General features: G+C 49.5%; 3 protein-coding genes across 5 annotated transcripts in view; 1 reads left to right on the top strand and 2 right to left on the bottom strand.

Annotated features, from left to right (window-relative positions):
* Positions 1-277: 277 nt before the first annotated feature.
* On the bottom strand, positions 278-3,046 carry Ccdc116 (coiled-coil domain containing 116). Of its 2 annotated transcripts, XM_021210080.1 has the most exons (4): positions 3,000-3,046; positions 2,642-2,779; positions 1,556-2,104; positions 279-1,442 (listed from the first exon to the last, which is right to left on the bottom strand). In XM_021210080.1, exons 2-4 carry the CDS (start codon positions 2,711-2,713, stop codon positions 441-443), a joined length of 1,623 nt encoding a protein of 540 aa, XP_021065739.1. In that variant the 5' UTR covers positions 2,714-2,779; positions 3,000-3,046; the 3' UTR covers positions 279-440. The 2 variants fall into 2 exon arrangements, with proteins under 2 accessions (XP_021065740.1, XP_021065739.1); XM_021210081.1 differs by lacking the exon at positions 3,000-3,046 and having other exon boundaries at positions 278-1,442; positions 2,642-2,840.
* A 2,327-nt stretch (positions 3,047-5,373) lies between these two features.
* On the top strand, positions 5,374-7,245 carry Ydjc (YdjC chitooligosaccharide deacetylase homolog). Of its 2 annotated transcripts, none has more exons than XM_021209670.2 (5): positions 5,374-5,548; positions 5,635-5,794; positions 6,000-6,099; positions 6,198-6,375; positions 6,551-7,245. In XM_021209670.2, the coding sequence occupies exons 1-5, from the start codon at positions 5,385-5,387 to the stop codon at positions 6,879-6,881; spliced, it is 933 nt and encodes a 310-aa protein (XP_021065329.1). In that variant the 5' UTR covers positions 5,374-5,384; the 3' UTR covers positions 6,882-7,245. The 2 variants fall into 2 exon arrangements, with proteins under 2 accessions (XP_021065329.1, XP_029400491.1); XM_029544631.1 differs by having other exon boundaries at positions 6,195-6,375; positions 6,551-7,224.
* A 4,419-nt stretch (positions 7,246-11,664) lies between these two features.
* Ube2l3 (ubiquitin conjugating enzyme E2 L3) overlaps positions 11,665-14,875 on the bottom strand; it is a 44,858-nt gene continuing 41,647 nt past the window's right edge. Inside the window, exon 4 of the mRNA XM_021209402.1 lies at positions 11,665-12,133. Within this exon, the coding sequence (XP_021065061.1) occupies positions 11,979-12,133 (155 nt within the window). The 3' untranslated portion in view covers positions 11,665-11,978. The remainder of the gene's footprint in view (positions 12,134-14,875) is intronic.

Here is a 14,875-nt window from a genome sequence, read left to right on the forward strand (position 1 = left end):
CCAAACCATTAAAAAGCTCATATCCATAAGAGAAATGTGGGAGGGCCTCTGAGGTTCACAAAAAATAAAATAAAATAAAATAAAACAAAACACCACCACCAACAACACCCCTGAACGGCAGGCATGGTGCTGCATGCCTGTAATCCCAGCATTTGAGGGGTTGGGAATTAGAGGCAAGGGGATCACAAGCACAAGGTCTTCCTCTACTATATAATGAATTGGAGACCAGCCTGAGCTTTGTGATACCCTGTCTCAGAAAAAAGAAAAAGAAAAAAGGCAGGGTAAAAAACAGCCTTTATTAATCTTTGACAACATCCTGGAAACTGGAAATAGATGGACTAGGATACCTGATTCCCAAGCAGCTTATATCTACCTCAGAAGAGTTCTGCAATGCAGGGCAAGAGACCTTGTCCTTGGGTAACTGCCAGTAACAGTGGCTACTAGAAGTGGTCGGTAAAGGAGCCCCTCCCCTTCAGGGGTTCCTCTAAGGCCTCCAGTCCTGCTCTTGAGGTCACCTCTGGATGCAGTGTAGGAGGGGAAGTGGAAAAGCCTTTTCCCAAAGAAAGGAATGGGGGGACCATAGGGAAAGGGAAATGGGAGTGAAGACAGCAGGGGGAGGCAAGACGATGCTGGACTGGGCCCCTGAGACGTCCCTGGCAGGAGGCCACCTCAACTCTGATCCCAGGGGCAGGCAAGGTGAGGTGTAGGCCATGACAGGGCCGAGATATATGGTTATAGTTTGAGGCCATAGTTTGTTTCTGCAGTTGGGGTTCACAGTTAGGGGCCTCCTGCATGGAGTGGAATGAGGGGATAGGGGCATTAGAGACCTGTGTAGGTGTCGCCTTGAGCCTGAATCTGGTAGCCATCTGGACTTCGTTAGGTGGGGAGCCCCTTCTGCCCTTGCTTTTTCTGTGAGATGTCTTAGGGCTGGAGGCTGCGGTGGGAGAATCACAAGGCTCTCCCCTAGCCTCCCTGTTGGATATGGAAGCCTTAGAGCTGGGTTGCAGAAGATCGGAGTTTCCAGGCAGCACTGGCGTGGTCTCTGAGGTAACTGGGAAGAGGGGGAAGCCATTGTGGCGGCAGGCATGGCTGAGCTTGTCTACAGCCTGGCTGACCACATGCTGCAGGGCAGGAAAGAGATGATGCTCAGCCAGGAAGTCCAGGGTATGATGGGGTTCCCTGAGTGGACAATAGGTAGGCAGGTTGAAGGATCTTGGCTGGTTCAGCAGTGACTTTATCTCCTTGTTTAACTTTTGTTTGAGGAAAATCATCTCCTGTTCTCCAAGTCCCAGCTCTGAAGTTTCAGGGGTGACTGAACTGGAGCCCAAGAGTCCAGAGAACCAAGACAGGGGCTGCTCCCGGGTCCACTGACTGCTGGTTTGGCTGCCCAGTGAATCCCACAGCGGGGAATCCCTCTGGGAACAGGATTGATTTAGGACTTTCTGCAAAGAGAAAGAAAGGCTGAGAGGTGACCACCCAGCCTAGAGCCCCCGACCCCCAGCCCCTAAGCTCAGGCCCACTGTCTGCTAGCCTTAGCTATGGCACCAGATCTCACCCCTTTGTTTTCCAGTCGGAGTAGCCTCCTGAGGTTTTTCTCAAGCAGGAGTTTGTCCCTCATAGGTGGCAGTGAGCCTTTGCCTCTGGCACCCAGGTCACTGTCTTGGCTGTGGGACCCCAGCCACCCAGCTGTGATGCTGCTATGGGAGTCAGACATGGAGCTGGAGCAAGACGGGTAATTGTTCGGGTATCCAGCACACAGGGTGGGCCGAGCACGGTGCCGGTGCACAGTGTTGATGCTGGGTCTGGCTCGAGACCGATGCCTACTACTTGGCACCTCCACGGGGTCTTGAATATCCACCAGTGGCACGCCAGCCTCTGTCTTCATGGCAGCCAAACGTTCTGTTGCCTGCTCCACAACTGTCTGCAAGCTGTCCAGTACCTGACCCTCTGTGAGGAAATCCAGGAAGCCACCAAATGCCAGGGGGCGCCTAAGGTTTTGCTGGTGGCCTTGGTGCTCCGAGTATTGGTTCATTGATGGTAGGTGTGGTACATGCCCAAGCTTGCAGGTTGGCCTCATTTCTGGCAACAGATGCTTCTTGGGCAGCTGCATTTGAACAGAGAGGCTTGTCATAACAGGTAATGCCCTGTAATGGGTGAGGAGCTATCTGCAGTCCTCCCAGGGTCCCATTAGAAGCTGGTTGGTACTGAACAATGAAAAAACTTCAGGGTTGCCCTGAAGGTTCCCAATACCTATATTTCATATATGCCAGTCCTAGCTGGGAGCCTGAAAGTGGAATTCTGTGTTCATGGTGTGAAAGTGCAATTATGAGAGCCCTCTGCCCTCTCTGGAGAGCCCTTCTTCTCTGTCTCTAGCACAGGCCCACACTGTTGTCACTGCTGTGCTACACTTGAGGACTTGAGCCTGTGTCTCCAGCTTGAGTAATCCTTGCTTCTTCTCAGGGCTCCTAGTCCACCCAAGTGCTATCTGGGGCCAAGGGGAGTGGGAAGTGAGTGATGAGGGTTCTGTAAGGAGCCATAAGGGAAGGTGCCACTACAGTAAGGATTTCACCAGATGACCCGGTGAGCTCAGCTGGACACAAGAAAAGCAGTGGCAAAAGGTGGGTCAGCTGGATATACTTACCGGGGCCACATAGGTGCTGTGAGCAGCCTCGTCGTCAGCCAGATATCCTGAGTGGTGGCGGCACCTCGCCATGATGTGGATAATTCAATTTGTTTTCTGCTTCCTTTTTGAAGTCCCACAGCACAGATGCAGACTCCTCTGTATGGGGTGGGGAGAGGAAGTAAAGGTGGGTCCAGGCCTCCATGGGCGCCTCACTCCCTGTCCTTCAGACATCCCAACTTTCCCTGCTTGGACCAGTCACTCATCTGTGGACATTCCCAAGTCGTTGCCTTTTGTTTGCAACTATGTCTGGGTCGAAGTATGTGTCCAGACTTCCTTCTTTCAGACCAGAGGCACCCTAGAGACCTCAGTTGCTTACCAGAGTCTCTGCTGTGCTTCTAGGGGTTCGCTCATTCAGCACCCTTTAAAGCTCTACCTCACAGTGGACTGGAATCCTACCCCCGCAGCGTCCGAGGATGCTCATTTACATACCTCATCCTGATTGGACAGAATCTGGCCTCTCATTCACTATCCTCCCCGACACAATGGTTGGGGGAGGGGCCCAGATTGGCTCCTCCCCCACCCGTTGGATTTTTTTTTTTTCTGTCAAGCCAGCTAAGTATAGTTCTCGAGGGTGGTTATAGATATGACTTTATTCAGCCAAGGCGTCTGAATCTGGGGCTTGTTTCTCTAATCCTCAGGGCGGAAGCGATAGCCTCAATTTGTGATTCAAACACCTTGCTCAGGTCATTCCTGGACCTGCCACTCCGTTGGCTTCCTCTTAAGGGTCCCTTTCCCTCATCAATGCAGTGTGGACTAGCCCTCATCTTCCTTTTCAAGTCCTGGTTTTCTGCACAGCCTAGTTCCTGCCCCTGCTTTTTCTTACTGATATGACTTAGCCCCTCAACACCAGCTCCTCATAATGGAGCTGAACACCCTTCCACAAGTGAGTATTACAACGCACTTTGCACCGTATGGAAGCTCCATATAAACTCACCTCTACAGTTTTCCTTCCCACCTTCATCCTAGAAAGCCTGTCATTGCCCACATACCCACAGCAAGTCCATCCTCCCCTGCCACATTTTTTTTCTTCCTTGTCTAACAGCTTCACTTCTTTAAGGCAGGAATCAAAGCAGGGAGCCCTAATCCGTAATAACCCCATTCCTGATACAGTAGGTGCTTAAGAGTTTTCTCCTCCCAATCTGTGGTTCTCAGAGTTCCATGGCCTCAAGGCCTCTGGCCTTTCCAAGAGCAGTTTCTCAGAGGGGCCCAGTGGCTGAATGACACCCGATGGTTCAGCAGTCACTATGATCAGACACAGCAGTATTGATGCCAAGAACTTGGCTGAAGGGTTCTTCGAGGCCTCCGACCCTTACGAAGCATCATCAGGTACTGTTACAATCAAGTTCTCTCCCTTCTGCCCGTCATGCAGGCATCAGGATTGATGAGACCAGGGCAGGGCAGGTTTCAATTTGTAGGGAAGAGTTCCTGCCCCATCTCTTTCAGGAACCTTCAGGTTTCTTAGCTGTAAAACCGTAGTAAATTATCAATATCATGGGCTTGAACCAAGAAACAGACATCCCATAATGAAAGCCCAAGACAAGCTGGGAATGCTTCTCAGTTGGCAGAATGCTTGCCTAACATGCGTGAAGTCTTTGGTTTAACTTCCCGTGCCACAAAACCCAGGTGTGGTAGCACATACCTGTAGTTCCAGCACTGGACAGGTAGAAGCTCTAGGATCAGAAGTTCAAGGCTAGCCTCAGCTGAATGAATAGTGAGGTCAGCCTGGTATACATAAGTATACTAGTATCAAAACAGTATCAAGACAGCCACATTACCATGCAAACTCTGGCTGTCACCATGGTGATTATAGATAAGTCATGGATAAGAAAGCTTACTGGACAAAGTCCAACAGTGAGGTGATGGATGCAAGCATTGCCTTAAGCTCAAGGTGAGAATGAACGAGTGCTTTCTTGAGTAAATCTGCTGGTTTTCTTGTTGTTTAGAGCTTTTGCTAAGAAAAAGCCTTCCCTTAGGAGAATCAGTGTGGAACAGACTGTTTGAAACAAAGAAGAGCAGCATTACAGGAATAAAATAACTTGGCATCATCTTTGAGTGATGGAGAAAGGTAGGTGGCTGTTTTTTTCTTAGAGAAAATAATGGAAGGACAATATACTGCCCAGAAACTTAGTAATGATAAACACTGAGAAGAGCAAGGGGGAATTTCTCTTGAGTATATTTATCCTTTTCGCCATTAAAAATCAGAACTCAGTGGTTAAGAAAGCTTACTGTTCTTGCAAAAGACTGAAGTTCGGTTACCAGTATGTGTTCACATTGTGGATCAAACCCATCCTGTGCCCTTTTCTGGTCTCCGCAGGCAGACGTGTGTGTGTGTGTGTGTGTGTGTGTGTGTGTGTGTGTGTGTGTGCGTGCGTGTATATACACGTATATATACATATATGTATCATATATACATATATGTATCATATGATACATATATACATCCGTGTATCATATATGTGTATATATATATATATGTGTGTATATATACACACGCACGCACACACACACACACATGAACAAAAAATAAATAAAATTTGCAGAGCGTTTGCGGGACATTCAGAGACCTCTAGGTGGCGAGAACAATGGCGGCGTGCAGCGGCATTTAGGCGTGTGCGTCGGGGTGGGGCCTCGGCAGCGTTCGAGGGCGGGGTCTGGATGCTCCAACCTATTCCCTCTGCTCTCCAGCCAGGGTTTGGCAGCCATGGCTTTTCCCCGCGTGCAGCTGGTTGTCACCGCAGATGACTTTGGTTATTGCCCGCGGCGCGATGAGGGCATCGTAGAGGCCTTCCTGGCAGGAACTGTGACCAGCGTGTCGCTGCTGGTTAACGGCACAGCCGCAGAGAGTGCGGCCGAGCTGGCCCGCAGGTGAGGGCGGTCCCCTATAGGACCCGGCTGGTTTAGGGGCTCCCACTTGGTGGCAGCGGGTGATCGCTCTCGCGCTCTGCCCGTAGGCATAGCATTCCCACGGGTCTTCACGCCAACCTGTCTGAGGGCCGTCCTGTGGGCCCGGCCCGCCACAACGCCTCGTCGCTCCTCAGCCCGGAAGGCTTCTTTCTCGGCAAGATGGGATTTCGGGAGGCCTTAGCGGCTGGAGACGTTGCTTTGCCCCAGGTGCGGAGGCGTGGCTGCAGGGGAATACTCATCTTGATCTTCAAATCTCAGCCCAGAGGGTATCATGGAAGTCGTTGGGTCAAAAGCGGATGCTGGGTATACTCTCTAGTTCTAAGGCTGGAGCACTCGCATCGTGGCACCAGGCGGAGCTCCTAGTTTTGTAGCCGCTTTCCGAAGCTCACAGTATCTGTGCCCCTCCCTTCAGGTGCGGGAGGAACTAGAAGCTCAACTCAGCCGCTTCCGGGAGTTGCTGGGCAGGTCCCCCACGCACGTGGACGGTCACCAGCACGTGCATGTGCTCCCAGGTACGCGGCTTGACACTCCCAGGGCGGGGGCGGGGCTTCTTTCCAGGGTTGATGGGAGGTCGATGGAGACTCCCCTCTGCGCCCACCCCTCCAAGCAGGCGTGTGTCAGGTGTTCGCCGAGGCGCTGCAGGCGTACGGGGTCCGCTTCACACGGCTGCCGGCAGAACGTGGCGTGGGCAGCTGCGCGTGGCTCGAAGCGCCAGCGCGCGCCTTCGCCTGCACGGTGGAGCGCGATGCCCGGGCCGCAATTGGCCCCTTCTCTCGCCACGGCCTGCGGTGAGCATCAGTCTCCCCAACTACATCGAGCCCTGCCGCGTCCCCAAAGGTCCCAGTTTTGGTTGGTTTTTCTCAACCAAAAAAAAAGTTAGGAGTTGACCTACTGTCCTGCTCCACCCTCTGCCTATCCCGACCGGTCCTTGAGGCAACACCTCTGATATCCTGGCACTCACAGGTGGACCGATGCCTTTGTGGGCCTGAGCACTTGTGGCCGGCATATGTCTGCTCACCGAGTCTTGGGGTCACTGGCGCGGGCCCTGGAAGATATCCCTGCTGGCCACGCCCTGACTGCCGAGCTGATGGCACATCCCGGATACCCCAGTGTGCCTCCAGCAGGGGGCTGCGGTGAGGGCCCAGATGCCTTCTCTTGTTCTTGGGAGCGGCTGCATGAGCTGCACGTTCTCACAGCACCCACTTTGCGGGCTTGGCTGGCCCAAAATGGTGTGCAGCTCTGCGCCATAGATGACCTGGATTCCAAAAGGCCTGGGGAAGGGGTCCCCTTGTGAGGCAACTCTGGTATCTTTCCTGGAGCCTTCCTCACTCAGACACCGAAGGCCAGCTACAAACTGCCTATCACTATGGAGGAAGGCCAAGGCTAAAGTTCCAGTTCAGTCAGGCCTTGGAGCAGGATCAGACTTCCTAGAGTGAAAAGCCACTAAATCCTGTTCCCAGGTCTTCTAGGCTGGGTAGAAGGCCGACCTTGGGTAGCCTTGGCTGGCAGCAGGCAGGCCCAGTCTGTAACATCCGGACATAAGGCCAGCTGAGCGATTATTTGGTGCCAATTCGTGTTGTAGTTACAACCACTTGTTTAAGAGCAATGGGAAGAGGCTGGTGTGTTAATAAAATAATGTCTTTCAGATTTGGCTGGTTTATAAAGTGTCCAGGTATCCTTCAGAGAAATAAGAGTGGGCACAGAGAACTCCTTAGAGGCTCAGACTAAGACTTACAAAAACATTTTTACATTTCAATTCTGCACATGCTTACATGTTTTAAATCCTTTTGTTAGAAAAAAATTACATGCACTTGTTTGTGTGGGGAAGTAGCGTGCATACCATGGTAGGTGCATGTGTTTTCTTTTTGAGATGGTATCTTACCACACTGCTCAGACTGGCCTTCGAGTCCAGGGCTCAAGGGATTGCCCACCACCAGCGATTACTTGAGACTGAAAGCACACACCACTGCGCCCTAGCCATGCCTACATTCTTTTCTTTAAAAACAAAAATAAATAAAATGTATTCCGGGGCTAGAGAGATGGCTCAGCGGTTAAGAGCACTGACAGCTCTTCTGAAGGTCCTGAGTTCAAATCCCAGCAACCACATGGTGGCTCGAAAACATCCATAACAAGATCTGACACCCTTTTCTGGTGTGTCTGAAGACAGCTAGAGTGTACTTACATATAATAAATAAACGAATCTTTTTTTCGAGATGGGGTTTCTCTGTGTAGCCCTGGCTGTCCTGGAACTCACTTTGTAGACCAGGCTGGCCTCGAACTCAGAAATCCGCCTGCCTCTGCCTCCTGAGTGCTGGGATTAAAGGCGTGCGCTACCACACCCGGCAGGAACCAACTTCTGAAAGTTGTCCTCACTCTGGCTGCCACAAACCTACACAGACCTTATATACATACTATAGAAGTAGTTTTAGTTGTCTTTTTGGGGAAAAAAAAAGTTCTATGTAAGCCATTTCAGGGGACAGATAGGAAGAGGAGTGTTACATTTCCCCAGGAAAGCAGTCTTCTGCTGAAGTGAGAAACTAGGATTCCAGTGATGTCTGATGATGTACGGGTGCCCTGTGGGCAGTGGGGGGTAGAAGGGAAAAGCACAGCCTCACTGTTTCCGAGGATGGAAAGGCTGATGGAATACGTGATCTTTTTTGGTAGTGGGGACTGAGTGTATAGTCTCACACATGCATGCTAGGCAAGACAGCTGGGCTGTCTTTGATACTCATATTGCCAGTGATGACCCTGAACTTCTCTGGTTTTCCTGCCTCCACTTCTCAAATGCTGGGATTGCAAGTGTGCACCGTCACTCCCAGGTAACATGGTTTTAGGATTAAACCCAAGGCTTCCTATCTAAACGACACCCCAGCCCTTACATGTCCCAGGCCCCCACTACAGACTTAGAAGTGGGAGTTGTAGAGCGGGGCTTTGAATTTGACGTGACCTACATCCATCCTGCAGCTGGGGGCTGGGAGGAAAGGGAGCTCTCATTTGGCCTGATAAGGCTTTCTGAAGGAATGGCTCGTGATCCTCCTCTCTTGCCTGCATTCCCTTGGTAGGCTCCAGACTATTATAACCTTCCTGGACCTTGGCCTGGGCAGGTTCAAGACTGCAATGTCTGTGACCAAGTTTTCTATTCACTTCCTCATGTTTCTAGAGCCAGCCCTGAGTGTGACTCTGCAGTGCTCAGAAAGCTTTGCTGAATTCTGTTCTGCTGGGATACTGCCCAGCTTACAGATGGAAAATCAGTGTGATTTAGGCCACACTGGAGGAGAAGGAAGCTACTCAGGAAGCATCTTTCCCTACACCTTGGGCATAGCCCTGGGTATATGGTCTGTACTGTCTGTTTTCCCAGGATTGCTGTCTTAAGAACTGAACTGTGTAGTCATCCAGGAAACGCTATTCACCAGGCATAGCCTGGGCTGGGCACCCTGCTGCAGTCAATCTCTTCCTCAGCTTTACTCTCTGCGGGTAGTACTGTTGGCTCACACTGGACACCCAGGGCAGGAAAAGCCAAACTTGACTTCTCCCTTGACTAGACTGCACAGCATGTGTGGGGACACATCTCGTAGGGTTAGAGAAAATGACATACCAAATAAAAATTGAGTGCGTTCCAAGCTGCTTATTCAGCAGTGGGGAAACCATGGGCCTTGGCCACAGGAGCCTTGGGAGTACAGGTAAGGATAAAGGGGACATGGGACTTATGAACTACGAAATCCCTTGAAGGGAAACATGCTGAGGAGAGTCAAGTGGGCTAAGGAAAGGAGTGATTGGGAGCTCAAAGCCAGCAGTGCCCCAGGAAATGTCTGGAGGTAAAGGTGACATGATGTGCCAGGAAGTCTTCCTACATGATCGGCAGGTACAACTAAGAAGGTACCCTTGATTCCATCTGGTGCCCATGTCACAGGCCTGTGCCCAACTCAGGTTACTGCTGTAGTGCCTTAGCAGTATTCAAAGAAAAGACCTAAGATACATAGTCTTGAGTTCTGAGACCTTGATCAAACCTCTCTTCTTGACTTGTTCTTCTCAACTTTGCTAAATGAAGTTCATACTTTCTTGGAGCTACAAGGATGGAAGTGACATGTGCCAGTCTCCTTGACAGCCATGGGGTCTCTGAGGTTTTCCCAGTGTTGACTCCCCTATCTACTTCTACTTGGCAGACAGAACCACCTGCATGCCTCTTTTAGAGGCTGAGAAGTGAAGGAAAGATTAGAGGCCCAGTCACTATATTCTAGTCTCCAAATAGGCTCCCCCAGCAACAACCATCCCCAAAGAAACCCATACACCCAATCTAATGTCTGAGAACATTTTTATTAAGGACAGAATGGGGTCACAGCATCTTAGAAAGCCTATTCTCTGCCATTGTGGAAAGAGCAGGACGAGACCTGGGCACTTCAAGGAACCAGGGGGATGTGAATTCCTGAGCCAACTTGGGTCAGGGGTGGGTGGCTGGCTGCTCCACAGGTCTCCCTGCCACCTTGATCCAAGCCTGCTCAGGGCAGGGCTGGACAGGACAAGGCATGCAAGCCCAGAGGGACACTGCTGACTCCAAGGCGGGGCAGGCCATGGCTGTCAACAATGGGGCCGAGAGTCCCTGAGAGGGGCTGCTGGCATAGGAGTACCCCCCCCCCCCATAGTGAGCAGAGAGCAGAGACGGGGAACAGGCAGGTAGAGCTAAGCAATGAGACAGCTGGACTATCTCTAGATTCAGAAAAGCAACATCGACAAAATGGTGGTTTGCTTGGACAATTCTGACAGAGTTTGGCATTTTATTACAAATCTGAATGTGAGTGAAATAAAATCCATTGTCACTTTTCTGCCAATGAAGAGACAGATGTAGAAACACAGGCCCAGGGCTCTGACCATCCTGGGCATATGGAAGTCTCCAGAAACCTGCCCCATGCATAACTTGAACTAAAGCATAGTTCATTTATGCACCACAGGAGCCAAACACTTGGAAAACTAAATAGTGTTACACTGCCTGAGGACATGTCTCACTTCTTTATAGGCAAAACCCAGAGCTGTCTTCCAAGTCTGTAAGCCCAGGTAGCCCGGAAGTTATAGAACTAAGGTTAAAGCAGAAAGCAAGGTTTCTTGAGGCAATCTTCTCCACAGGATTAGACCCCGAGTAGCAGAAGTGAGTTGGTGAACATAGGCAGTCAGGCCATCAGCTTCCTCAAGGACAGTCCCACTTCCCTTGAAAAGACACTTAACATTCAAATCTTGACAGAATTCATTTGATGATAAATTCTAAGCTCAAATTTTATTTCTACAAAAAAAGGCAATCCAAACAATATAAAACACACTGAAAGGATATTGAGTGAGCTTCAAGTGGAGCTGGACTGGAAAGGCTTGGAGTCCAGAGGGAGGGGGAAAGCCACCCTGTTCCTGGGCTGTCCCAGCAGCTGCTCTGAGAGAGGCAGAGCCACCATAGCTGACCCAGCTGACNGTAAGCCATGAGGAGGGTGGCAGTGGTGGCCTGCTGTGCTCAGGAGAGGGAGCTCTCCTTGGCACATACCATCAGAGCTTGGTGGTAGAGAAGCTTGAAATTTCAAAGGAATATTCTGGCTTTTTCTGTTGGTCTGTGATGACCAGGTCTCTACCACAGCTTCAGGAAGGGCCGCTGACTGCCAGCCTTTCTGGAGAGTCATCACACAAGTGTACTGCATTCTCTGCTGGCAGACCCTCCCTCNAAGGTCACCACAAACCTGCTGTAACAGGTTCCCTACAAAGACCCAGCCAGCACAGCCTGACTACAGACAGGGCCCTGGGTCTGTCTGTTTGTCTATTATTACAGTGGAAACCCTTTGCTAAGATTTTACGTAAAGACGGCCTCTCTTTGTTTTGCATGGATGTTCCTTTGGGACAGGGTACTGATGCTGTTTTATAATTTTTTAAGGACATCACTAAGTTGGTATGGGGTACTTGAACTATTCATTACCCACAGGCAGTGTTGGCACAGGAGATGTTGTCAGTGCTGCTGCCACCTCTGTGGGGAGCTGGGGTCTTGGTCTGTGGAAGTGGGAATCGAAAAGTGGGGAGAGGGGAAGGGGGAAGAAACCACAACCTTTTTCTTTAAACCTTCTGGGCTAACTGCAACTTTTGAGTAAATTTGGGCAAGAAAAGAAATGCCATTCTTTTGAAGTAGACTAAAGCAGTGATTTTTAAAACAAAGCAAGCAGAACTAGAACATCTGAATTTTTTAATCCTTCTTTACAGGTTACCTAGACCACTTTTGATTAAGAAAACTGTAGAAAGTTAGTAACTGCCACAAGCAGACGCCAGTTGGTGGCACGTGTCAATTTCCACAGAGTCCTGCTTTGCGGGGTGTCTGAATGCACTGCTCGGGGTCTCTGCTCAAACTTGCTGGAATCACTCATGGCAGATTTTAGTCCACAGGTCGCTTTTCCCCATATTTCTTTGTAAACTCTTCAGCATTCTTACAGAATTTTTTACGGTCCTTAGAGTATTCTTCAGCTAGGTCAGCCCGGAGTGGGTGCTCAGGCTGGGGGTCATTCACCAGTGCTATGAGGGACTGGATTACTGCGAAGAGAAAGATAAGGCATTGGGGTTAGCACAGGCAAGATGCTACTGATCTCAGGAGAGAAACTGAAACCTCGCGCGACCCTGATCAAGCACAGCTTGCTCTTTTTCTGGTTTGTAGTTAGAAATCACAATTTCTTGAATTCCTGACCCTCCTGAGTTTTGGGTTACAGCTCAATGCCACTATATTTGTTTCTATGAAGTCAGGGTGACTCCATACACACATACACACGCACACAGACACACACAGACACACAGACACAGACACACACACACACGCACACGCACACGCACGCCTGGCTCTGTACCAAGTGAACTATGTCTCATGTCCACAAATGTGTTTTAAAGACAAATTGGCCTTCTGTGTACTCAAATTTCTGACCACCAGAACCCAACCCATCTCTTCTGTAATCAGGAGGGACAGATTACAGCTTAGTCAGTGGCTGACTGATCCTAACCTCACCTTGGTGGGATATACATTTTACTGGTGAACTGTCACGTGCTGTTTTGACTCACTGAGAAGCTGGCTCTGGAAGAGGTGCTGCCTGCTCCTTCAGTTTCAGAACCAAGCATGATGACATCAGGTACCCTCCAAGGCCCCTTAACTGATGATGAACACTATGCCCCCAACACAGCAAGTAGAGAACAACAAGAACGCCTAAGAGAAAATACAGCTGTGCCTTGAAGACAGAAGTGAGTCATTCCCAACATTAAGTTACTACTTTATCTCACCATACAGAAATGCCTGCAGTGGGGAAGAGGTGGAAAGCTGGAAGCTCAGGCATCGAGACAAAGCCTAACCAGGAACTGCAGCTGATATTTCAGTTTCTGTTGTGCTGAAGTTCTTTCTATGTGCAATTTGTTTTTATACGGAATTCTCACCTGAAGAGACTCTGCTCTGCCTAGGCTTCTCTCGGGAGACTCCAACTGGCCACCTCTAAAGAAGCTCTGCCTCATGTAGGTGCCACACTACCTAGACCCCTCATCCCTGATTTTCTGAAAAGGTCTCACTATGTAGCATGGAACTTACTAAGTAAGCCTGGCTACTCTTGAAATTACGGAGCTCCCCTGCCTCTGCTCCCGAGTTAGTTCTGGGACTAAAGGTGTGTGCCAGCACACCTAGCACTATTTACTCTTTTACTCTGGCTTGCTATATACTTAGTAAGTTCACTCATTCAAAATGAAAACAAAGGTAGCACAGACCATCTTCTAGATAGTACAGAACATCTGGACCTCCTGGCTCCAGTCAGTCCCACTCTCCAGTGCTCTGCAGGGAATAGGCCTAGTCTCTTTCATACTTGTCTGTACATAGGGCCACCTCTCTAGGCAGTTAGTGGTGGTAGGTCCCTACTCTTGTATGATACACTCCTCAGGACACTTCTGATCATGGGGTGGGGTGGGGGAGGGAAAGCATATTATGAAGCTGCACCTGTCTGTTAACAATGATCCCAACTCAGAGGAACTAAAGGGACAGGACTTATCACAGAAAGTGCTGTACTGACTGAGAAGTTACAAAGTATACAGATTCCAAAACTCATAAGCTGTAAGTAGATGTGCTGGCAACACTGAAAGTACATCACTTAAAAACATAAGACAAGGGTCCATTGTTCAAGGCTAACTTGGGCTACATATCCACAATCCATGAGGTGTGTACAGAATCACATTATCATGTTTTTTGTTTTGTTTTGTTTTGTTTTGTTTGTTTTTTGAGACAGGGTTTCTCTACCCTGGCTGTCCTGGAACTCACTTTGTAGACCAGGCTGTCCTCGAACTCAGAAATCCACCTGCCTCTGCCTCCCAAGTGCTGGGATTAAAGGCGTGTGCCACCACCACCCGGCTATCATGTTGTTTTTATGAGAGTAATTATTTCATATAGCATCCTATTTTTCAAGTGTGTATATCTTCTACCATAAATTCATACTTCATTATGTTTTTATGGCTTAACAGTATGTCACTGAATGGAAAGACCATTGTTGTCTTTGGTCACATTGATATAAGTTAAGGCCAGAGTCGTCTAGGAAGAGGGACTACACCTTCTGCTGGCCTGTAGGCATGTCTATAGAGCATTCCCTTGACTAATACCTGATGTGGGAGGGCTCAGCTCATTGTAGGCAATGCCACCCTGGGCAGGTAGATGGTGCTACTGGGGTATGTAAGACAAACAGCAAACTGAGCAAACCACAAGGAGCAAGCCAATAAACATCATCATTCTGTTGTTTCTACTTCAGTTCTTTTTATTTTTTGAGATGGTTTCTTTGTGTAGTCCTGGCTGTCCTCGAACTCAGAGATCTACCTGCTTGTGCCTCTAGGGTGCTGGGATTAAAGATGTGTGTCACCACACCTGGCTTGCCCTTCATGATGTAAGCTGAAATCAACTTTCCTCCCCACGCTGCTTTTGGTCATAGTGGTTCTGTTACAGAAACAGAAAGGAGGCTAGGTACCACATTATGTATATCCATTGATCTGAGTTGCTTCTCCCTCATGCCTAGTATGAGAAGAACTGCAATGAACATGAATGCAAGTGTTTCAGGCCAGAGGGATCCCTGCCAGATAAAGGCTCTCGCCTCCAAGCTTCACAACCTAAGCTTGATCCCTGGTATTCATTCACACAGGGGAAGGAAAGAACTGAGTAGTCCCTCAAACTAACTGTCCTCTGACCTTCAATGCCCAATGTTCACGCTCGCTCGCTCTCGCTCTCGCGCTCTCTCTCTCTCTCTCTCTCTCTCTCTCTCTCTCTCTCTC

Source organism: Mus pahari, chromosome 12 (genome assembly GCF_900095145.1).
Source record: "Mus pahari chromosome 12, PAHARI_EIJ_v1.1, whole genome shotgun sequence".
In the NCBI taxonomy this organism is placed as follows: domain Eukaryota; kingdom Metazoa; phylum Chordata; class Mammalia; order Rodentia; family Muridae; genus Mus; species Mus pahari.

Coding starts and splice junctions, on each gene's coding strand:
- Ccdc116 (XM_021210081.1), bottom strand. CDS start 2,713: ATGGCGAGGTGCCGCCACCACTCAGGATATCTGGCTGACGACGAGGCT. Junction 2,105..2,641: donor ACAGCACCTATGTGGCCCCG/GTAAGTATATCC, acceptor GTTCAAATGCAG/CTGCCCAAGAAGCATCTGTT. Junction 1,443..1,555: donor TCCGACTGGAAAACAAAGGG/GTGAGATCTGGT, acceptor TTCTCTTTGCAG/AAAGTCCTAAATCAATCCTG.
- Ydjc (XM_029544631.1), top strand. CDS start 5,385: ATGGCTTTTCCCCGCGTGCAGCTGGTTGTCACCGCAGATGACTTTGGT. Junction 5,795..5,999: donor GAGACGTTGCTTTGCCCCAG/GTGCGGAGGCGT, acceptor CCCTCCCTTCAG/GTGCGGGAGGAACTAGAAGC. Junction 6,100..6,194: donor GCACGTGCATGTGCTCCCAG/GTACGCGGCTTG, acceptor CACCCCTCCAAG/CAGGCGTGTGTCAGGTGTTC.